The sequence below is a fragment of the Lonchura striata genome, chromosome 2 (genome assembly GCF_046129695.1).
Source record: "Lonchura striata isolate bLonStr1 chromosome 2, bLonStr1.mat, whole genome shotgun sequence".
In the NCBI taxonomy this organism is placed as follows: domain Eukaryota; kingdom Metazoa; phylum Chordata; class Aves; order Passeriformes; family Estrildidae; genus Lonchura; species Lonchura striata.
In genome coordinates this window covers 53,060,857-53,085,685 of record NC_134604.1, presented here as the reverse complement: position 1 = coordinate 53,085,685, position 24,829 = coordinate 53,060,857, and the positions used below count along the sequence as shown (strand labels likewise).

Sequence of the window (24,829 nt, the reverse complement as noted above, 5' to 3'; positions counted from 1 at the left end):
GTCTTCTCTCTGAAGCAGAATCCTCAGGATTTCAATAGGTACATGTAATCCTGTATGCACAAGCACATGTATATACCTGTTCTCATATCTATACATGCACATGCATAGTCACAAGATAACATGACTGGCCTCATAGTTTCCTTGTTTGAATTATTTAGGCCCAACTAAACTAATGCAACCAAAATAACTAGAAAATCTACACCAGCCAATCAACCTAAATTAATGGAACTAATTGACCAAAATTTAATTAAACAATTAGCACTAAAGTAAGCAGCTAAAAGATATTATTATACACTAAAAGAGTCATGACTTTAAGATGGTGACAGAGTATGAAACTTCATCAGAGGCCAGTTCATGGAGTTTCTCCTTGCACAAAACAGCATCTACCTCTTAGAGTTTTAAGATAGTGGCTGAAGTCTTGCTGGTTTTGTTTTTGTGTTGGGTTGGGGTTTTTTTCAGATTAATGACTGTCATCACTAATGTTTCCATTTAAAATATTCTAACCTCCAGATTAAATTACATTTCAAGTGAAATACAAGACAATATGCTTATAATTTAGTTCTGTGACCTTTATGAGTTTATGAGGCAAAAGTGAGGCTTTTCAAAAGCACTTCATATAAAATGCAAAATTTACAGAGATTTTAATGCAAAAGTTTCGCTAACCCTAAACTATTCTGATAAAAATTTTACCCTCAATGAAGTTAGGATTCAGTTATGCTGTGCACAAAGCCAGTACAGCTAGTTTTAAATAAAATGTTATATAGTCAGGTTTTTCAAAAACAAACCAAGCAGGTAAGCAGTATTACCTTAGGATGTAAAAGTGTAATTGTAAAATAATAATGATCATCTTCAAACAAAGAAAGGGAAAGTATAATTGGAAGCAGTTTAATATTCACCTTCAACAAGAGGAAGATGTTAATTTCCAGCTGTTTCCATTTTTAATTGATGATTTTTTTTTTCTGTGGTGTGTGAAAGCCAGCCAATTTTCTTCAGAAAAGTGCTTCTATTCACTTAACTCTGTAAAAACTAGATGCTTCTTATTGCTCTACTGCACCATGGGGATGGGATAAAATATGAAAGCAAGGATTTCTTTATTCTAGCTAGGAAAATTAACTGTTAAGCTCAGTGGGGGCAGAAACAAAGATGGCATTTAGATATAACTAATTTAGTATCTAACCAAAGCAGAGCCTTCTAGGAGAAGAGAGAAAGCAAGGGAATAGAAAATTGTACATGAATTATTTCTGAGTCAATTCCTATAAAAGCAGAAGAACTTTCTTTTATGCTCAAATGGATTACATACTTACTTTTATAATATGCACATTGTTCACATTTTTTAAAGATAATATAATGAACAAGTACTGCTAAGAAAGAATACTCTTTCTTTTTTTTTTCCTATACATTAAAGTGAAAGGGTCATCTGGACATGAGGCCTGGACTGATTTTTAAAACACAGATTGTGGGACAGATCCTCAGCTGATATTAAATAGTTCTGTTAAGTTTATTGTTCAATTATAATTCAATGTAACTATGATTACAGACTGCTTACATTACCATATGTTAATAAAATAGCAAACATGACTTGCAAATTTTGTTATTTGCTTTGTTTTGGCTGCTTTTAATTGCTTGGATTTTATTTAATTGTAAAGAGTGTATTTTGAGGGGATAAATTCTCACTTGTGCTGTCAGACCAGGATAATCATTCCCTACTTAGCTACATTTCTAAAGACCTAAGATTTTGCTTGAAAAGGGTCTTAGAAGCAATTGATTTGTGTTCATTAATCCATAAACATTTGATTTCAAATCAGATTGCCAGCAGACATAACCTCTCTGCATTGCTTCAACAGACTTGATTTGATTAATCAAACAGCTCTGATTCACTGAATTGTCTACAGAAGGTTGTCCCTGACAATACTATGCAAATAGCTGCTGATGTGGTACTGGCATCCTAGATTTCTAAAACTGCTCTTTTCCTCCATGAAGACATTAACACTTTATATCTAATTCAATTTTATTCTTCTATATAAGCACTTCTGCATAGGATGTACAGTTTTTAATCCATGTTCTACCATTTGCCTTGAAAATAAGTGTCACCTATAAGATTTTATTTCACTATATCTCAGTTTACCCTTTACTGAAAGAGTAATATTGATATTTCTGTATTCTAAACCACTTAAAATTATATAAACAATTATATATATACATACACTTCTATGTACCATTACTATATATATACTACTATGGTACCACTATAAATAATTTTTAAATTTTTTTTTCAGGAGATATGCGACAATATATGTCATGTAATTATTTTTGCCTGCTCTGTTTGAAAGACCTGTCATTGATACAGAATTAAATGCATTGGCTTAGGGAACAGGAAATTTTTCTATTTTAAAATTCCAAACCCAAATATACTAATTAAGTCTACATATTTAATACTTACTGATGATAAAAAAGCATGAACCAGTAAGATGCAACAAATGTATGATTTACTTCCTAACAGGTAATGGTTACTGCATGGGAGTATTTGTTCATTCTCCTGGGAAATAATGCAAAGGTGAAAAAAAAGTAGGCCTGCAGTCAGGGTAAGAGAGAAAAGTAAGAATACTTTTGCTACACTGGGTTAGATAGGAAGAAAGTAGGAAGGAAAGCCAAAGTGCCTTAAAAAAGCAGAAAAGCGAAACTTGTAAAATCAGCAAAAAAAAGAAAGGGGGCACAAAATTTAATCAATAGATTTCTAAAAAGTGACAGTTCCCAAGGCCTGGAAGAAAAAACTTCATGGACTTTGAAGTTGAAGAAGCGTCATGGACGGAAGGCTTTAGGGAAAGCTGTGAAGGAAGCAAGTACCTACTTTTTTCCAATGGTGCCTTAAATATTGCAGTTTCCACGTGTGGGCTGATGCCATCAACTAGTTCACCCTGTTGGCTGACCCTGAGGAGCATTATGTATCTAACCACCAATAAAGACCTGTTTGAATTTACCAAGAATTTTTCTTTTTGGGAAAACATATATTTAATTAAAATGATCAGTTCTTCTGTATTCTGTCAAATAAATACATAAGCTCAGAATAAGCAGAAAAACCTCAGCCATCCTATGCTGACTCTGCCAAAGTGCAGATTGGTTAGATTACATTATTTCTCATCTTCTGTTTGAAACAATCTGTCTCTTCTTATGATTCAGAGAACTGAAGGATGGACCTTCTGGTATGATTTTAGTCTAAACCCACCATATTATTTTGGTAAGCTTCTTAGCAAGTACTTCTGTATATTAAACTGAGTATTGTGGGTACTCCTGTGAGATAAATTAGCTTACAAGCATTCAGTGTACAGGCAGCCTCCCCTCATTCAACATGTGATAAAATGATAGCTCATGGGTTTACTGACAATGTATTTATGTTTCATAATTCATATGTTTCCAAATGAAAAATATGTATATGTTAGTACTTGCATCAGTTACTTGTTTAGATTTTTCTTACTTGTGCTAGATTTTTCTTGCTGAAGTTTTATGTATTTACAGCATTTTGAACAACGGTGTGTGGTAATTGCTAAAAGAATTACAGAACAATTGGTGATTTCTATTCAGATTTTTGGCAGAGCTTGAAGTCTCAGTACAAGTGGAAAAAAATAATCATTTTTTTGAGAAATAAAAAGTGCAACTCTTTTCATTATTACACTGACAGAAACATGAGAAATTTTCACAGAGAAAAGAAATAAAAATGTGAGGAAAAAAGTTTTGAGAAAGATTCAAGACCCTCTCCATAATTCTAGAAGTGGCAAGCCTCCCTACATTAGCAATCTTATTTCAAAATTGGGATGTGGTCAAAAGTGAAACTTCCTTTAGAATTTCAGCTACTCTCAACTGGACTTTTTCCCAGCATGCAGATTAGGATAATACCCTGTCTGTGTAAAAAGAAAGGTCCATGACTCCAAACAGTAGAAGTGCTAAAGTCAAAACAAATATTGCTTGACAGAACTGAATAAGGGAGTCTGAATGCTGCACTTACTTATTTTTATTTTTATTAACAGGAAAGATGTGCCCCATCATACACTTGTGTTCATTCCAACCATCTATCACCTGAGTTTGTGTATGATGTTATATTGCTTGAAGATGATTCTCACAGCCTGAGCTTAAAAGAAGTTCTGACTCAATTGAAATGCAAAGACAAAATACTGCATTCCTCTCCCAGCTGAGCTTTTATTTAATGTGCCAGATTAAGAAGCTTGCTCTACATTACTGGATCAGAGTCAACACAGTTTGTCCAAGAAACTCAGAGACAAGGGGGAAACAGTTCTTAATCAGGCAAAATTCTCAATAAAATAAATGGGTACTTTGCCTGAGTATGTTCTACATGATTTAAAATTGTTATGTTTGCCTCAGCTGAGTCTGAAAAAGTGGACTGCTGTTTTTATACCTATATTTTGGAGAAGCTAACTCATTACAGAAGACAATAAAAAAAAACTTCTCACTTCCTGATGTTAGTTTTTATCATGCTTTAATCAACTAGGAATTCCTTGAAGAAACTTCACACAGCAAGTTGGAACAGCATAATCTGAAGCTCCAGTGGGTTTGGATTAAGTACAAGGCATTTTATTATTGTGTTAAACTACTTAAAACATCACAGACCTGTGGACTAGAAATGTGATTAATTTTTTCCCTGTGATTAAAAAATAGCATCTATTTTATAACTGTACAAGTTCCCGTTAAGGGCATAGACTATCATAACACTCAAAAGCATGTATTTTTTAAAAACAGTGGATGTGGTCTGATTTGCACATTCAACTGTTTTCATCAGTATTTGCCTCAGTCTTTTTTTGTTAATTTCATGTTGTCCTGCTGTTCTTAAGATGTTAAAGTATCACAGACACTAAAACCTGAAACTCAATTTGCTTGGAAATTTTCTTCCAGAAAGGTTTATCTTTAGACAATACCAAAAAATGTTGTCTATATGCATAAGTAGCTCAAAAGTGGGCTGTGACAGACAATGTCTATGTAGTATCAGAGATTATTTCAATGTGCTTAAAACTACTCCTGGCATACCACCCTGCAAACAGAGCAACTCAGGAATTCAGAGCTGCATATTTGTTACACAGCTATAGTAGAGCTATATTTATAAAAGCTGCAGCTTGGCAGCTCAGAGGTTAAACTGGCAACTATTAGAAGGGGCTGAACTTCAGCTTCTATAATTCTTGATATTTAAAGTGAATTACTGCTTCTTGTTTAAACCCAGCTATCACTCAAGAAGCTGCAAGAGAAGGATGGGTGCCACAGGACAGAAAAATGTGATAGAGATCTTTGCATCTCCTTCAGCCCATTTGTGGGAGGAAGAAAGAAGGATTATCACACAAACAGGAGGAGACAGATTCAACTCTTGATAACAAGCAAAATCATCAGGGAAACAGTTGTGAATTCACAAGTACAAAATTAATGAATATGAAATAAGAATTGGGTTCAGATAGACTTTACTTGGAGCAAGTAGAGTTACATGCAGCCTTAACCTAAAAAAAATAAAATAACTTAGAAGCAAATGATATTAGCATCTTTTTGGCCTTTGTCCATGACTATAAAATGGCATTAATAGAAATGTGACTCAGACTTGAGATCTCTGGTCACTATTGTAGCCAAGAGCCTAAGTATATGAAATCTTCTTGGCTCTGCTAAAGCACTAGTGCTAAATTCTGGGAAATGATAACACTGATTCATCTCAAAACAGTCTATATATAACAGCAAGACTAGGCACACATAAAATTATGCACTATCTTGCCCCAAGGTTAGCAACATATTCCTAGTAGAAGGAAGAATGTTATTTTCATTCCCTGCAATCATGTGATAAATAGCTGTAGGGCAAATTCAGCAAGATCTCGAAGGTTATGATTTTACAATATAATGAATGTATGTCTAGCTCTCTGCCACCTGAAAAAGCAGCAAAACAAAGCAGGACTTGTCAGTATTTTGCTTATGGCAGAAATCAGACATTGTCCAGAACCCTTTATGAGACACACTGCTACTTCTTAACTAGTTTGATTATAACATTCACTCCAATACTTCAACAGCTCAGCTTTCCAGCATATGGCATAATTGGAAGCAGCAGCCAGCAGGTATCACATGTGAATGGAAAATGTCTCTCACTACTGACTGTATCAAATATGTGGCCTTGTAGGTAGGTTGATGGGGGAAAATAATGCTAATAAAAGTATATTGAAAATGAGAGGATAAGTGGAACACCTGTGCAGTATATGAGGCAGGCAAATTACCTAGAAAGTACAGAAGTAGAAAATATCAAACAAATTCATTGAGATCAGCTCAAAAATAAAGAGATGAGACAATACAAAGGAACATTTTTAAGAACTATAAACCCCAAACCTATGGATAGTTTCAGGAGAAACTTTCAAAAGCTGGAACACATACACTGAGAAGAGCATTATTAGGAGCAGGCAGACTTAAGCTACAGAACAAAATGACTCCAAGAAGGCAACTCATGCCCAGGACTGCTTCCCTCACTTGCAAAGAAGCTGAAATTTGTTCCTAGTCTACTAGGAAAATTTATTGCCAACATGGAATAGACCATGGATGGAATGTTTTGCTCTGATCAGGCTTCCTATAAAATACTGTGGTTTACTTTAGTAAAAATAGAATACAGGCACATCTATACCATTACCATCACAAAGTAAAGGCCTGTGCTGAATTAATTTTTGATTTTGGTGATTCATATTACTCTGCCTAAGGGGGTGACCGAGTTACAGCCATTGTATGCAGCTGCAATCATTGGCAATCTAGCACAGTTTGCAGAACAGTAACACTGACATTGATGATGTATGAAAATGCATTGGAATTACACCAGATGGTGATGCAAGCCTGGCAGGAACACGTAGGGGTACCTCTGTTAATATCATCAGTATTGTATATGAAAGTCCAAGGACTTTAATTAAACCACAGGACCAAATTGTATGGTTTTTCCAGACAGTAGGACAGACTCACTTGGCATCACTTGAGAAGTGATAAAGGACCTAGAGTAAGAACACATGTAAATCATATCCTTAAAGGCACCTCACTGCAAGACATGTGCAGCACGATTTCATGCTGAAATAGGTAAAAAAAATCCTGCTAATGATAAGGTATTGTATATTCATCCATACATAGACAGTAGAGATCAAGGGAATTGTTCCAGGCTGACCTTGACCAGCTACAGTAAGGTACAAAATACCTCTCTCTTGTCTTCACAAGGATTTACATTTAGGCAGATAGCTCACAACATCAATCTTGATATAAAACGCTTATTTTTCAGTGAAGATAGAAACTTAAAAAAATGAGAAAAAGGCACAACATGTTCAAAAAGTAATGACTGTACAGCCACCACAGTCCAAATGTAAATGAGGTTAGGTCTACCTCAGTCAATTGCATTGTGCAAAAAGAGACAAAACTGAAATTTCTCCCTTTCTATTTCAAAATATTTCTAAGAGCAGCAAAATTTACAGAAGAAAATGTCAAACAAATTGTCTTCACAGATAGGTAGAGACATATGATTTCTTCATGTTTACAAGACTGAATCTTCTGTTGCAAGAGTTAATGCGCTTTTTGAAAGTTACTATGGCATGGCTTATAAGCTTCAGCGAGATATAGTGGCAGTTCAGATTTCATGACAGAATGCTAACTTATCTCTGATACTGAAAAAAACTAATGAGGTGCTATATAGTTGCAGAGAAGTGTTACATGCAGAGATATGCAGGCTTTTTTTGTTTTTGATTATCTGTGTGACTGTATAGACATAAAAGTAATGAAAACCCAAAACAGGCAGGAAAAGTTTAAGGCTTTAAAGCTGGAATAAAATCACGTCAGTGTTTTCTAACAGAAATATGATAAATTTAAGCAATCTCAGAAAAAGCCCGTGATACTCCCACTAGCGTTTTCTGGGTCTAAGGTCTCATGGGTAGTGCTTAGGTGAAGATCACAATTAAGCTAACATAGGCAATTTATTCTCATGCTGGTTTTATTCAAGTCAAAGTAATGGCATAATATTAAGCAGTCTTAAGGATTCTCTTTGTTATGCTTGTTGCCTATGGCTTTTAATTGAAGGTGCTATCACAGCATCCCTATCAGATGCCAAAAGCCATGAGCAGTAGCAAGCAGGAGCACACAGTGCTATCCTGACCCCCAACTATCTTTACTGAGGACAGCAGGATGTAAGATATAACACTTTTCAGTAGCTAGAGGGTTGCTGAAATGAATTTCCACAATACTGAATACAACTAAGGCTGCTATTTAGCACTAGGACATGAAAATGTTAAATAATACCAAATGTGAGACAGTGAATGCAGAGCGTTTTTTAATGTGGTCACCACTGATCCAAAGAATGAAAGTTCTAAAATTGAGAATTACTTCTGTGACATACTTTTGACACATAAATATCATAGTTGACAACGAGAAGTACTTTGTCTGGAGGTGATCTGCACCATAAAGCTTCAGCAGTCACTGAATGGAACTGCTCTGCTGAAAAGTGCTCAGCACACTGCTTTGAAGAAGTAGACTCAAGGATCACTGACAATCTGTGTATCACAGCAGCACTGCCAGCTTTCTTATTAAAGAATAAGTTTTCCTACAAGTTCAGTCATCTTTAAATCATTTTGAAATGTAAAGATATATGAATGTTTTCATCTCTCCTCCCAATCTCCCTTTCAAATTGCTGAACTCAAGAAGCACTATCCAGTTACTGAGTGGCAATCTCTGCTCTTCTGCCTTATGATTAACATTTTTTTGTTCTTGTTTTCTTTCAGAACTTTCTATCATAAGTCTGTGAGATAGCACACCTATTACAAACAAATTGAGAATGTATTATGCCATATATAAAAGTATGAATAGCTTTATAAAAAGAAAATTTTAAAAAGTGAGCAAATAAAAACATATATGAAATAATTATTTTGTCTACTTGTTTTAACTACAACACATATAGAATGGCTTCCCATACTATGCTGCCATACAGATATACTTCCAAATGTTTCAAATCCTTGAATCTTAAAGAGCATGGTTCATTAAAAGTCTTTTAAAAGTCTAAAATCACACAAGCAATGTGTGGTTATGAGTTGAATGTACTAGAACAGATTGTACATAAAATGTGCCACTTCTGCACTGTGATACTATGTATTTGAGGGGGAAATTCAGATTTCTAATATGTGCATAAATACGTTTTACAAAAATAAGTGTTCTCAGAGAATAAAAGAAGAGAATAAAAAGACAAACATGAAAGGACAGAGACAGTGTCTCATAAAAGAAAGAGATGTATTCAAGCATCAGCCAAATGACACTATTTTTCATATAATTTATAGTGGAAGCTTGAAGACTAAAATACTTCATAAGCCATTAGTTTCTTGGTACTCTGTGATGGATTAGAATATTTCTTAATCAACTGCTAAAGCCCAGAAGAGGGCCAAAGCCTAGATTCAGCAAAGCTGAGTGATACTCAGAAAATCCAGGGATGTTCAGTGGGGATGCTATCAATAGACACATCACACAACCATGGAAGTGCATCAGTTTCTCAAACCCCTCAAAAAGCATCTATGCTTTTGCCCATTTCTTAGTCCAAAATTTGAAAAATCACATTAAGAAACAAAAGTTCTGATTTGTACCGAGGGAAGCAGATCAAAACCCCAATAATTTAACAAGATTCAAATTACTTGCTGAAGGTTTGGGAGCCCACTTTGCCTAGAGGCAGTTTGAAAGACTTCACAGCCCACCCAGAAGTGGTCCTGCCCTACTGGTTAAATACTTTGGGCTGCTTGAGGTTTGCTGCAATGCATTAAAACTACGGCAAAAATGAAGAATAACAAAATTAAATATACTTAAGTCTCATTCATCTTTTTGTCTCATTCACACAGGATGGGCATTCATAAAATTCATACAGTCACCTACTGCTCCATTGCCCACCTGGACTGTAGCAGTGATCTCAATAGAATGGGCATTAGGAGCTAAGACTAACAGGACTGGAGTGACCTCCCTTCATATCCATATTTCTCATCTGTTACACCACTATAGAAAAGTATTGCCATTTTTAAGTTTGAGAAAGAAAAAATATGTATCAAAATAAAAATAAAATGCCAGTCACAGCAGCAGATCACCTATATTGTGATGATCTTTGGTACTTCTGTTGATTGACAATCTGGTGCTCTTGTAGCATACAAAGGCAAAAAATCATATGTTCATTTCAAACTGAAATGTTTGACAGATGTAACAGATTTCTGCAATGAAACTGATGAAATCTCAAATAGGAAAGTCCATCTCCTGTACAGTAGAGAGATTAAATTTCAACAGGCAACATTTACTGTCCTTAGCAGATGCAGATTCAATTTGTGGGGAGAGAGAGGATATTTGGTCGGTTGGTTGTTTTTCTTTAGTTGGGGGTTTTGTTGGTTTGGTTTGTTTCTTATTTATCTGGCAGTAGTTAAAAATATGGGAGATGAATAGGGTATGCAAGTGGTAAGCAGCCTACCTCCTGCTGCTCTGGATGCTGCAGACTTCAACACCATCAGAGTACTGTTGTCACAAACTGAAGGCAATTTCAAATTCTCTTAGCGGCAACCTAGCATGTCACTGATATTTTGACCTGTATTTTTGCAATGGTGAAAGTGAGACAGTCTGACAACTGACTGAAAATTCATACTGCTATAGACACATACCTTTTACCAGAGAGGTAAAAGAAACATTTTTACACTGTAATGTGAATGGCCTGTACTAAGGTTCACAGAACAAGGTACCAAGGAACATGCAGTGTTGAGGAAAACCAGAAATACTCAGAACAGCACCAAAACAAAATAACTGATGTTTTACGGCACTGTCTTACTAAAATAGATAGCTGATGGCCAGATAAGGATTTAATAGAAAGTCAGTAAGTCTCTTTCTGCTAATTTGGAAGCCTTTGAATTTGAGTCATTATCTAAAGAAGACTTTCTTAGTGGCAATTGTGCCCATACATTTTTGAGCTGACCTGCACTGTTCAAATAATACCTTCACTTAAAGAAATACATAACCTTAAAACCCTTCTCTTGACCCCAGTGAGAAAAATGGACTAGATAATGCTCTTCACCAGGAAGTAAAGAATATGGATCACACCAAATTATACTCTTCATCGGACATGGGATGCATCTCACCAAGCTGCGCTGCTCAGCTTTGCCACTCAGCTTGAGGCACCACATTTTCTTCAGGATGGGGTAAATCACAAACCCACTGAAGCAGATTAAATTTGTTACAGAATTAGAAGTCAGATAAGATGAATCCCACCATAGTCTCAACAGAAGCAAAACGCACTGTGTGTGGAGGCACTACCAGCTAAGTGTACTGGTGAAAACTGCACCAATTATACTTTCTGTGAACATCACTTACAGAAATAAGGTTAGATCCACCATCAGAAGCTGGGCATCTGAAGCAATCATGATATATTCATCACATGCTCCAAGAAGAGGGACTGGAATAACAACCATATTCCCAAAACCTATCTCACTGAATGGAAAGCTACTAAAAACAGGAGTTGAATATCATTCTCTTTCAGGCTGTGCATCCTGTCAACATAGGAAGGAGGTGTTCTCTGTAGAAACATATGTATCCTACAGAACCTTTACATCAGAAAGACAATTGTTTCCTTAACCTTATGTGTTATGAAGGAGACAGATATTTACATCTATTAGGCTTAGCCATTTAAGACACACTACTGCTGGCTACCAATCAGCAAGGGGCTGGAAGAATAGCAAAATACATTCATAACTTAAGCATGGTCTTCCTCTTGATTTTTTAAGTGTTTTAAAGGCTCTGTGACCTTACAAGACATAGGCTAAATTAGTTCATTTGATGAAAAATATTGTACAGGCAGATATTTAACACTTTTTAATGATAAAGAAAACCAGTAAGAGATTTTTCTTACTAGTAACACATGAAAGCCTAGGAGGTGATAAGAACATCCTTCAGAACTACAAATGAAGCATCTGACAATTTCTCTGGAAGGAATGAGGGCAAATGAACGAATATCAGTTTCAGGCTACAAAGTGTTTTATAAATCAATATCAGTAGTGATTCTCTTTCAGCTATCAGCTAGTGAGAATATCTGATTTCATTTTCTGACTAGGAAGAGGTGGTTATTTTAAAACTCTTCCTTTCTGCAATCCTGGGGTGGAAAGCAAAGGAAAAAAGAAAAATCCAGCTGCTGATCTTTCCCATTTTATCAGATTCAGCTCAAAATAAAAAGATTTTTAATTCACTTCTGATTAATTTTACATATATTTTAGATTTCGTAAATATTACCTGATATCATCCTATTATTTTTATAAAGAAGTCAACATTAAAAAGAGCTGCAGATGGAATAAACCAGCAGATTTATCCCAGCTTGGATTAATCTTCAAATTACGAACTGTCACCCTAGAAAAAGGCTGTTTATACTGTCCTCTTGTAATTGGAAGCGCACATTTTCCAAACTAACTTTCAAGTAAAAATTCTAATATTTGTGCAGGACAAACACCCTCCACCTCACTTGCTGCAAAAGAAAAAAGAAGGAAAAAATGAGTACCTCTTGAGATTGGTACAATTTAAACACCTCAGGATGATTACAAATCTAATTTTTAACTACCTTTCTCTGTATTATCATATATAATTCAGAGTATTCACAAAACCCAAAAATCAAATGGGGAATGAAGGCCAAATCATTCCAAGATTTGAATGTCCAGATATTTTTAGAAAGATTAACATGAATTTTGTACCAAAATTGTAGCAGCCTTTATGTTTTTCTGAAACCCAGTGGTTTCAGGAATAATATATACATGGGTTTGTATGGCTACAACAGTACTGCTGTTCAAAACAATTTTTTTCAAATTTCAAATTTTCATAATTTCACAACCAGTGGAAAAAGTAGCAACATCAATTTAATGTGTCTTCTGCAAGAAATAGCTATTTCTGCTTCAAGAAAGAGTTTATAGCTCTCTAGAAAATAATCCATTGCAAGAAAATTATTGCAACTCCTTTAGGAGGAATTTTTTTGTATGGTGTTTTAATTGTAAGGGAACAGTACACATGCATTTTGTGTCTAGACTAGCACTTAAAATTTCAGTTAGGTAAGATGTTAAAGCCCCTTATATAGCAAATGTCTTTCTAAAAGATAGAAATTAACAAAAGATGTTCTCCTCCCCACACTCCCCACACTTCAGTAAAATATGATATCATCCATTCATCTCTTATCTACAGTCTGGTAAATCTTTCCACTCAAAGGAATGCTATCTCTTGTAAACCAAAAATGAACTGATTAAGTGCCCACATCACTGTATGGGGATAAATAATGTTACATACATTGTGCCACAGGATGGAAAGCCAAAGAAATAAAAGAAGGAAAAAATAATACATGATTCTATGTATGTTCTTTTCCATCACCAAAGACATGGACATTACAGAATGTATGCAACATGGCTGTACTTGGATAGCAGCTGAGGAAACTTATGAGTATAGACCACCGTGATGTTCTGTGAAAGAAATGGTACCAGAATATTAGGTAGCATCTGTAATTCCTGTTAGGTCTTTCAGAACACTATGTGTCCATTTTGTCAGTTAAATCCTATATGTTCAATGCAATTAAATGGTAGAGTAAGAATACTATTGCAAAAATAAGAATCCTAGAATTGATGGAGAAAAATTAGTCAGGTCTTGAAACCTGCACTTCAGACAGGTAGACTGTTCATGTAAAGAGTTGCTGAATGTAAATGGGTCACAGTTTTCATATCTTTAACATCTGTTGTTTATACCCAAGAAAGCACATCAGGGGCAAGAAAATTAATTCCCCAATTGCTGTCAACTGCGTTAGGGAACAGCAATAAACAGCTTACTATAAGCCTCTAGCTACAATAAAATTGCTGTCAATAACGTGTGGCTGATATGGTTTTGCCGTGCTAGAAGAAAAGATTCTTTGGAAGTGAAATTCTGAAATGGAAACTAAAAAGATTCTCCCATGTTCCTATATACAAAATTGCAATAGCGTTAAACTCAGGATCCAGTTCTCACTCATGTGTGTGGCACAAATTTCTTAACATATGTGAAACTTTGGCTTTGGATATTTGGGACAGATGAGACTCCAGTGATTCTGATAAAAATCTCATGCACAGGAAACATTTAAAGAGAAATGAAGATTACTAAGCTTTTACTGTCTGACCTGTATACACAAAAAGTTCCCTACTCTAGTTTATCATGTCTACCATCACTATTGACAATGGTATTCTAGCTTAGGGTTATGTTCAGATATCCATTATAACTCACAGTTTTCACATGCTCATAACTTTCTGAAAAATTCTTCTTTCCAGCTAAAATTTCCATGCTTGGTCTCAGCTCAAAGATGAATTTCTTTAGACAGTTCAGTGAAATCTGTTAACCTATTTTTCAGTTATACAAGATTAGAAAAAATACACTGTACATTATAACCATTTCTAATATTTTAGTATAAATATACAAACATACAGAACTAGAAAACAATTGAATTTTACATGCAGACAGATTTCCAGATGATTAGTCCTCACCCAAGACTAATATTCATGTTAACACATAAACCAAACTAAACATACAAAAGAATTTATGTATTTTTTATTTATACTAAGTGATGAAACAAGGCCACTAAAAATAATACTGCACACAGAACTGTGGAATGCTATGGTTACAGAATTTTAATATTTTCAGGTGACGTAAGCTCTGTTCTGCTGTTCCAATGCAGATTTCCATCAACTTATGCACCTTGAAATTGTCACTCTCAGCGTATCAAATTAAGAGTCATTAATGTTTTCAGCTTTTCTTTTCTCTTACATAAACTCCAAACTTACAAATTTAAACACTCCAGAGTAAGATAACATCAATTAGATTTGCCACATAAAGCTTAATCGATATGCATTGATCAGCAGGAGCCTGGCTACTAGTTCCTTGATCAGGCAAGAAGTCCATTGGATAAAAAAGGAATAAAGCAATCTCTACAGAGCTTATGTTTTTGAGTATAAGATTAAAAATATACTTTAGTATGGAATGTAGTTAATGTGTCATTCGAGCCCCAAATCCTTAATTTCTGCCACTAGAGCACAGAAATACAAGGACGGTGTTAACTTATATTCAACTTTTCTGAATCTTCTAGAACCATGCACATTTCCAAAATTTTTAAATTATCATTTTGATTCAGAAAAGTGCTTATAGTGTGCTTACGACTTTTTCTTGAAGACAACATTTCAAGTCACTTGGAAGGATCTGCTTCAGTTTTACTACATTAAATGAAAGTTAAGCACATGCCTAAATGCATTTTGATTAGGAATGAAGACTAAAGGTTTTGCCCACAACCTATACTGATACATATTTTAAACCTGTGTTATTTGTTACTGCTGTGCTTTAAGTCTGATTAAATGAAGTTGTTATGATTTAAAATTGGGATAACCACAGTAAATTTCGCTTAATTTATTTTATTATTTAATCTATTGTTAATCTAATGACATTGAGTAGGAGTTTTTGTCTGCTTATTTGCTTTTCAAAAGAGGTCTTTCACATAGAAAAATACAACATGTCGTCTTCTGCTGTATTTCTATGTAGCTGTTTGGTGTAATGACTTACTAATTTGAAGCGCATTTTAAAGTTCAATCAAATACTGAAAAGAACACTGATTGAGAAGCCTGCATAGATTTCAGTATTCTTTATGAGTCATAACACTGATTTTGGAAGCTTAGTTATCTATATAAGCTGGTGGTGTGCAACATCCTTTCCATACTCCTAATTATGTGAATTAGCATTTAGAACAATCCCAAGTTCAAGTATTCAAAAATGCTCTTTTCAGAGCATCCACCAGGTTTACTGCAAGATAGGCACTTGAAGGAGGCTTTGGTTTTCATCCTGGGTACTTATGAAACATCAGTCTGTACAATTCAAAGTCACATGTAAAAACTTAACTACAGAATTTCCACTAAATTTATTGATGATTGCACAGAAATTGCCCACGAAAACAAAAAAAAAAAACCAAAAAACAAAAACAAAACACCAAAAAACCCACCCCAAAACTCCCCCAAAACCCCCATTTTTTTAATGAAAAAATACATTTAAAATTCTAAATGCTTTTTGATTTAAAATCCAGTTCTAACAGATTTCTAGGGCCACATGCCCATCAAAAGCACTGAGATTTTGCTTGAATGAAGTCCAAGTGCTGACTTAGGTCTCAGCTCTTTGCTAATATAAATGTATCTGCAAGACACACTGTGTGTGTATGTTTACCTTGAACTAAAAGAAATTGTAAGTAAAGATGAAGGATGCTAGTATTTCTTAGACATATATTTATCCTATTTTCATTTTTCCCTATTTTAACATCATCCACAACGATTCCCATGTTCTTTTCAAGACCCAGCAAGTTAGTGAATATACATAAGTAACCTAACTCAACATTAGATGCAGAGAAATTAGCTATGTTAAACATGAATAAAACAGTATAATGGCACAGTATTAAGTATCTCTTCCTAAAGGAATTTGTAGAAAAAATTTTCAGATGCTGTGGTATTAGCACACACTACTGTTCAGTAAGATCTTTAAATCTGAATACTTTGCTTAAAGACCATACTCTATCGCAATTTTTTTAAAAATACCTATGATGGTGTATTTCACTCCTGTGCAAATGAATATAAGCTAAAATGCATGGTAATTTTATGAATTACAGACAGAAGAACAGGAAGATTGCTAATGATTACTACCATTGATGGTTATAGTACTCCAGCCAAAATTAACAAGGAAGTCTAAGAAGACTACATCCTGTAACACTCATCATTGTGAGGAAAAAAACCAAAAAGACACTATATCATTCCCCACAGAATAAAAATATACAAAGTCAGATTAGGTAACTGTCTTCCTAAGAAATAATTGTATTTTCATTTGCATATAATAATACAGTTTTTTTCAGGGAGCAATCCCAATCACGAGTATCTACTGACTTCAAAAAGGATACACTAAGAACTCAGTGAAATTTGAATCAGATCCATATATAGTTATAATTGCAGATATTATTAAATGGAGACCGAGGTATTTAATGTAATAAATAGCAGTAACTCTGGAAATACTGCTAAGCTGTTTTTGTATGGGTGTGAGAGTTTTTTTCCCCTCATGTTCAATTTTGCCATGCAGAGCTTACACATTCTGTCAGGTAAAAAATTCTGGGTGTCGCAACTGCCTCCAGATGTTGCAGAGGATAGAATAATCTTTCCACATCCAGATACTATAGGGAGTTAAGTCTGAGTTTTCTGATAGAGTTTGTTAAGATAATTTACACCTAAATTAAAATAATCTCAGACCAGAAAAGGAATGTGTGGTTTGGAAGGATAATGTTTTGCAATTAAAACTGAGGAGAAAACTTCAGACTAGTAAGCACAGACTTTGCAGAACTCTTCTATAATTTATTGGGGGGTTTTGATAGTTTTTTTTTTATTTTTAAGTTATGTTGACAATGTGTGCACGGTGCTGTGAGATGGCTTAGGGAGTAGACCCTTCTTTAAAGTCCCTTAGAGAGATCAGGTGTTTGTGAGATTCTTCTGCGGGGTTTTCAGTGTCTCTCATAAGAAGGAGTTTTGTCTGAGCAGCCACTTTAGCAGAACTGCCTCCAAAGTGCTTGTTCTATTCTTAGCACTTTGTCAGTGTGACACCTTACAGACATGCAAAGTCAGGACACACTCCCGGGAACGGCACATTCACCTCAGATAAGGCTAACGCCACAGCAAGGGGATGACTTTGTCCTAAACTTGCCTGCCGCCAAAATCGTTTCGCAGAGGCAAGCCTAACTCTCGCCTGGCTCTCCGGGATCCGTGTCCCGGAGGAGCGCGGACCAGCCCCGCCGCTCGCAAGGGGCGCGGGCGCGCCGGGCGCTCCCTCACGGCCCCGCCGCCTCCGCAGCGCTGGCGCGCGGCCAGCGCGCGCCGCGCGGTGCCTTGGCGCCACCTACGGGCCGCGCGCGCGCGCGCTCCCGCGGAGCCCGCAAGACGGGCGCCCGGAAAATAAATTAAGACAGCACCGCGTTTAAGTCTTTATTAGCAAGCAGCTATTAGACCTAAGGAAAGGAAAAAAAAAAAAAAAAAAAAAAAACAAACCGAAAACAAACACCTAATGCTGGATTTGGTTGAAATATGAGTCTCTCAGCTTCCTAATCCCTCTTCATATGGTGTGTTTCACAGTTTAAAATGAGATATGTCAGATCGCTTATGCATTACTAAGATGAGAAAATATTTACAATGGACTGACTTTTTTTCTTTTTCCTGCATAATTCAGATGTATTCAGAGAACGCATTCCTTTCAAAAGTATGCTTTGGCCATTTTTTAAAATATGCAGCAAACTGTCTATGTGATACCAACTTCCATCTATTGCAACAAAATCAGGTTGAACTCAAACAAGAGGAAGACTTACATATGGCTTAGTTATATCCTACCAATAAACCACGTGCTTCACTAGTCAAGTAGTTTGGAAATTTGGCTGTCTTTGTTAGGGAAAAAAACATTAACCCTTTTAGCAACACTAACTTAGCAAGGTTCCAAATCAGCTTGAACAGAAAAAGAAATTCAAGCCAACTCGCTTTGAAATTTGAAACAATGTATATATCCATTCAACCTTGAAACAGTCAAATTTCTGACTGAAATTGAGCACATACAGGAACAGTTCTTCAATAAGTTTTACAATTGGACAGTTAAATACTGGGGAGAAAAAAAAAGGTTTTTTATCAGTTTTGCTTATGCACATGTATGTGCACAGGCACGGAGGCATAACGGTCCTCTAAAAATCAAAATTCTTCAAAACCCAAACTATCAGAGGCATTTTGCAAACACATGGTTAAGCCCCAGGTAAATGATAAAGAGGTCAAGGTTTTTGTTTGTTTGTTTTTGGTTTTGGCATTTGATTTAGGTTTTTTTTTTTCCCCCCATAAAGTTAACTAAATTAAATTATAATTAAAAAAAAAAAAAAGACCAAAAACAACCCACAACACAGTGGCACTTTTAATACTGGTTGATCGGGCACTTGTATGCAGTACTTATAGACCAGTAAAAGTGCTCGTTTACCTGTCTGGTGTGTAAGGGGCCCTTTGTCTTGAAGCCTCCTTGGGAACTGCACTCTGAGGCACTGAAGTGATCTGAACTAGTGGAAGAGCGTTTGGAAAGGGTGTCACAACCACCAACAAAGGTGTTGTCCAACGGGAGTTCCTGAATCACATGGTGCTTTTTCACTGAAACTGGAGTGTCAGGTTTGAGATGAAAAGCAGACTGCGGAGAGGCAGATTTGTAATGCTTGGCAAGATCAGGACTGTTAGGCTTAAAGGTTGATGGTGGTGCTGTGCCCCAATCAAATCTTCCTATACTTTGCTCCTCCAGCTCTGCTGGAAGGCTTATTGTCCCGTTGATAGGTTCATGAACTGCATCATCAGGTTTGGACTCCTCAATGGTCACAAAGTTCAAAAGGGAGCTCTTTGGAGATTTCCTTTTTTTCCTTTTCTTTTTCTTGTTTTGCTTGTTTTCCTGATTGGGAGACATCCACTCAGCACCTTGCTTGCTCCTCTGGGCAGCTTTGAATCTGGACGCATGTCGACAGCGAACAAGAACCGTGACAAATATCACCACTATGACAACCATGGCACCAGCCACAATAGCAATCATGATTGTGAGATAGTCCTCATTTTGGTAGGGTTGACTACTGTCCCCTATGTTCCGATCCAAAGGTGTTTCCATAGTCCTGCGTATCAAGTCATAAATATAAGAGGCATTTCCAGCAGTATCATTTACATATAAAAATACAAGAACAAGAGTATGCAGGGATTTGGGATAACCCAAATCACTTATGTTGACAACTAAGCGATGCAGCCCCACGTCATTAGGAGTTGGTTTTTCTTCCAGAGTGATATTACCTGTCACTGGATCAATCCGAAACAAACCCTTGTTATTGCCGCTTACAATCGTGTACTTCAGCTCAGCATTCATGCCAGTGTCTATATCCACAGCAAAGACTTCAGCTACCACCGATCCTGGAATTGCTGAGAGTGGCACTAACTTAAAAGAAGTATTAGAAGGTGGGTAGATGACAACAGGACTGTTATCATTAACATCCATCACGTTTATTGTTACTTTTGCTGTAGAAGACCGAGGAGGTTGCCCTCCATCCACTGCCTTAACATCAAAGGTGTAAGAGCTCTGCTGTTCTCTATCAAAAGAAACGTTGGACTTTATAACTCCAGAGTATGGATCCAGCACAAAGTTTTCATTGTCATTCAGGATGGAAAGGGTCACTGCTTTATTTTCCCCGGCATCTGCATCAGTCACTGTGATCACCCCCACTGTGCTATACTTTGGTAAGTTCTCTGATACGAAAAACTGGAAATGATTATGAGTAAATTTGGGACTGTTGTCATTTTCATCCAACACAGTAACAATTACAGCCGCTTGACTCTGCAAAGGAGGGGTGCCATTATCTCGGGCCGTAACAGTGAAAATGAAACGTTCTTGCTCTTCTCTGTCAAAAACTCTGGAGGCTGTCAACACTCCTGTCTTTCGATCCAGATCGAAAAAGGAGGCATTAGGACCAAGCTGATAAACAATGTCTGCATTTTTCCCACTGTCTTCATCTGTGGCACTAATAGTTGTTAAGTATAGACCACGCCGGTTGTTTTCAGAAACTGACAGCTCAATTACAGGCTGGCTGAAAATCGGAGGGTTGTCATTTTCATCCTCCAGCTTAACTCTTACCAGGGCAGTCTGGTTCAAACTGGGCTTGCCAGAATCAGAAGCCACAATTTTAAAGCTAAATTCTTTGGTGCCCTCATAGTCCAACAAGGAAGAGGTCTCTAACAAATACTGGTTGTCGTAAACTGCTTTCAGGTGGAAGGGGACCTCTCTCTCAATGAAACAGATCACTTTGCCATTCACATCAGTGTCCTTATCTGAAACCGTAATTAGGGCAATCTTTGTATTGATGGGATCTTTCTCAGATAAGTACACTGTGCCATTGATGGGACTTATTATGTACCTGAGGTCTATGTTAGGAGGGTTATCATTTACATCAGTGACATTGATGGTGACAGTTGCCCGAGCTGGTGTAGAGCTACCATCACTAGCCAGCACTGTCACTTTGTGAATAGCGGTCTCTTCTCGATCTAAGGACCTCTGAACTGTAATCAGCCCTGTGGTGTTGTTTAAAGCAAAAAATCTTTTGGTTGCAGGGGCGACTTGGGCACCAAAAATATATCTGATTTCTGCATTGCTTCCTATATCAGCATCTGTAGCATGAAGCTGAATTACAGAGGTGCCTACAGGGGCATTCTCTGGTATATGGACCTCTACTTGACTGTCTTTAAAGACTGGCCTGTTATCATTGACATCACTTACTGTGACTTGCAGGATAGCTGTGCTGGATTTCTGGGGGGTACCTCCATCCTCTACTTTGATTTTCATCACGTAGGTGTCCTTTTGCTCTCTGTCCAAGTTCTGCTGCACAATCAATTGAGGCCATTTCTCCCCTTCTGGAGTTTCTACAATATCCAGTCCAAAGACACTCTGCCCATTTAACAACTCATAGTGCTGCACGCCATTGAAACCTGTGTCAGGATCTGTTGCTGATGGGATTGGAAAGCGACTGTTGATCAGAGTGTTTTCTGGGATGGAAATATTGATGACAGGGGATGGAAACATAGGTGCATTGTCATTAGTGTCCTTGACAATGATTTTTATTTTGATCAGCCTAAAAAAGTCATTGGGGAGAATCACTACTTCAAGTTCAAAGAAACATTCGTTTTCTTCTGCATAGGAAGCTCCAGCACATAGTTTTTCTCTGTCTATTCTGTTAGATGTTGTAAAGATTTCCCCTGTGTTACTGGACACTTTGACCAGAGGTGCATCCCCTGCTTTAGACACCAGTCTGTAGACAAGGCTGGCACTGGTCCCTGTGGCAGCATTGATATGAGAAATGTTCAGGTCCTTTGGTATGTTCCCTATGGGCACGTTTTCAGGCAGTTCCTCTCTAATAGTGTAAATAAGTTCTTGAGCTATAGCAGAATCCAGCCTTAAACAGGCAATCAAAGCGGCCAACAGGTAAAAATCCCTCAGGTCCATGATAATGTTTTTATTCTCTTTTCACAGATTTTAGGACTTAAAGGTTTCCAGAGAGGAATGATGCGCGATTTGCAAGAGGAGGCATGCATGGACTGCAGGATGCATTACATCTCATTTCTTATTTGGAGACATCACTGTCAACACAACCACACAGAAACAGCATTATTGTTTTTTTAGGCATGATAAATCCACAATCTCCAACTACTACTTGTTTTTGCAATGCACACTTGCAGCAGTACATTTTCCTACTGCTCCCTTTTACAGGCAAGCCCTCCGGACAAATGCACCAATATCCCACCGGCTGCATTTGCTCAGAGCACAAATGAAAATAACTACTTGCAGGATTAAGGGTAGCTACTGTTTCGACACGTACTTTCTGAATAATTTCTTGGTACACCATGTAATCCATAAAGTGCATTCCCCCTCTACCCTCCTCCACCCAGTCATTTGGTGCAAGTAAAAAACCTTCCCGGACTACTTAGATTCTAACTGCTATGCCAGCTGCCAAACGTAATTTGCTGCTTGCTTCCATATGTATTTTTTAGCTCTTGCTAACCAGATTTTTTTCTGCTCGCTGTACCTTGCATACCCCTCTGTAGCTATCGTACTGGGAAATAACCACCCGGACATGCTGCTGCTGCAGCAGTCGTCACTGGCTACTTCACATCCCTGTTAACTGATGAGACAATAACAGGACTTACAGTTTCTTACAGTCTCAGCTCAGTGTTTCTTCTCCAGATGTTGGATACTTCTCCTTCTGTTTAATAACCTAAAACTTTATTTTTTTTTTAACACAGTCTAAATCAGGAGGCTAGAAATTCCAAATGTAACTTAGAAGCAGGAAGTATGTTTACAGATAGAATATATATTTTGTGATTATATGAAGAGGAAAAAAGGTGAAACCTTTCCCCATTAACACTGGTCTCCCTTCAGGATGATATTAGCAGCTGTCACATATAAATACTGCAGACTAATAATGCAGGTGGAAGAAAAAAAAAAAAGGAAAGCGACTGACAGACTTCTGTTTGCATGCACTGCTAACTGCACATTATCGGGGTGCAAGGCTGCCAACACCTACAGTTTGACAGAACTAGGCAGCCCTAAGCACTAATCTTATCTGCATTAAGCTGCACGGTAACTGATGCCTGTGATTACTTCCAGCAGAGTAATGCAGGTAGGGATGCAGAGACAGCGAGTAGGTGAGCCTTTCCCACCAACATCAACAGAATCCCAAACACTGATTCTTTCCCTAGATAAATATACTGTGCGTTGGCTTTTTTTTTTTTTTTTCTTTAAAGGAAATGCATCCCAGCTTAAGGGTAAGTTTGCACTTACGTTAGTTGTCTACCTTTGACGATCTGCTGCAGCTAAGCAATGATCTGTTCCAGCAGATACAGCACAATGCATCTGGTAAACCACCAGTTTTGGAGAAATCAGCAGCAGCCAAACGCTTCCTCCTCGAGATATGTGTTGCTTCGGGGTGGCAAATTAGCAACTCCAGGGAACAAATTCGCAGTTCTGTCGTTAGTCATCCTCTCCACGTTTCATTCCTGTGAAACGGCGATCCTTTGGGTGCCTAACGTGCACGCAACAACCCAAACAAACAGCAAGAGAAAAATCCGGTGCACTTCTTAGAGCGGGGGTATTTTCCACTCTGCACTGCACACCATTCCCGTCCCTCTCTCGGCAGAGCAGAGGCAGCTACATCAAGTCTGCAACTTCTGACTGGAAATGGCAAGAGTTGGTCTGGCGGTGCTTCTCCCTCTTTAGCTCTGGGGTGACAGTTACCCAAAAAAATAAAATAAAAAAAAAAAATAATAAAAAAAAGAAATCCTAATAGGTTATTGCTTTGGTGACGGGAGGAAGCGGCGGCGCTTTCCCTCCTTCCTCCCTCCCTCCCTCCTTCCCTCCCTCCCTCCCAGCCTCTCTCCCTCACATACGCTCTTTCCCTCTCCCTCTCTCTCTCTGAACAGAAATTCTTGATATAACTCTCAATAAGCCCAGAGGGAGGTGGGAGCGTTGCGAGGCCACCCCTCCCGCCGCACCGCATTGGCCCGCGCCGGCGGGGGCGGCGGCTGGCGGAGCGCGGCCGCGGCATTGGCCGCCGGGCACGTCGCTCCGCGGCCGGCCGGGCGGGCGGGGGCTGCGCGCCGCGCGGAGCGGCCGGGGGCACGCGGCGGGAGCGGGGCGCTCCGGGGCGGAGCGCGGCGGACACGCGCGGGCGGAGGGCGGGCGAGCGCTCCTCCGCGGTCGGGGGTGCGGAGGGCGCGGAAAGCAGCGTCGGGCTTGCGCGGGGCTGTGGGGTAATTTGGAAAGAAGGGCTCGGTGTGCGTTTGGGTTGGTGGTGTGGTTTGAGGTTGGGGGGCGGGGATGTCTCAGTGCGTGCTCGGTGTCGCTTGCGCGGGGCAGCGCGGCCGCCCGCGGTGCGAGTCGGGCCCGGCGCGGAGCGCAGCGGTGGCCGCGGGGCCGCCCCCGGCGCACGCAGGTTCGGAGGCAATCGCCAGCCCCGGCCCGCCTTCGCCCGCTTCGGCCTTATATTTAATACATGCCCTTTCATCTATAATTCAGGCTGCTCTGACTCCAGCCCTGTCTCGGCTCCCATTTACGCCTGCACACCTTTCTCCTTCCCTTTCCCGAAGGGTCAGCCGAAACACTCGCCAAGGGAGGGAGAGAGCTACTCTGCTGGTTTGGGTTTTGTCTGCTTAAACATTGAAATGGAAAAGATTCCTTCTCTCTG

General features: G+C 38.1%; 1 protein-coding gene across 9 annotated transcripts in view; it reads right to left on the bottom strand.

Moving 5' to 3' along the window:
- PCDH9 (protocadherin 9) overlaps positions 1–24,048 on the bottom strand; it is a 672,821-nt gene extending 648,773 nt beyond the window's left edge. For 3 of the 9 annotated variants that reach the window (XM_031504807.2, XM_077781369.1, XM_031504813.2), the window contains exons 1-2: positions 23,428–23,998; positions 19,057–22,226 (exon numbers count right to left, since the gene is read on the bottom strand). In XM_031504807.2, coding sequence (XP_031360667.1) covers positions 19,057–22,092 — 3,036 coding nt within the window. In that variant the 5' untranslated portion in view covers positions 22,093–22,226; positions 23,428–23,998. Of the gene's footprint in view, positions 1–19,056; positions 22,227–22,793; positions 23,340–23,427; positions 23,999–24,032 lie in introns of those variants that run through there. The other 6 variants (XM_031504814.2, XM_031504816.2, XM_021538956.2 and 3 more) reach the window with 4 other exon arrangements.
- Positions 24,049–24,829: the final 781 nt, after the last annotated feature.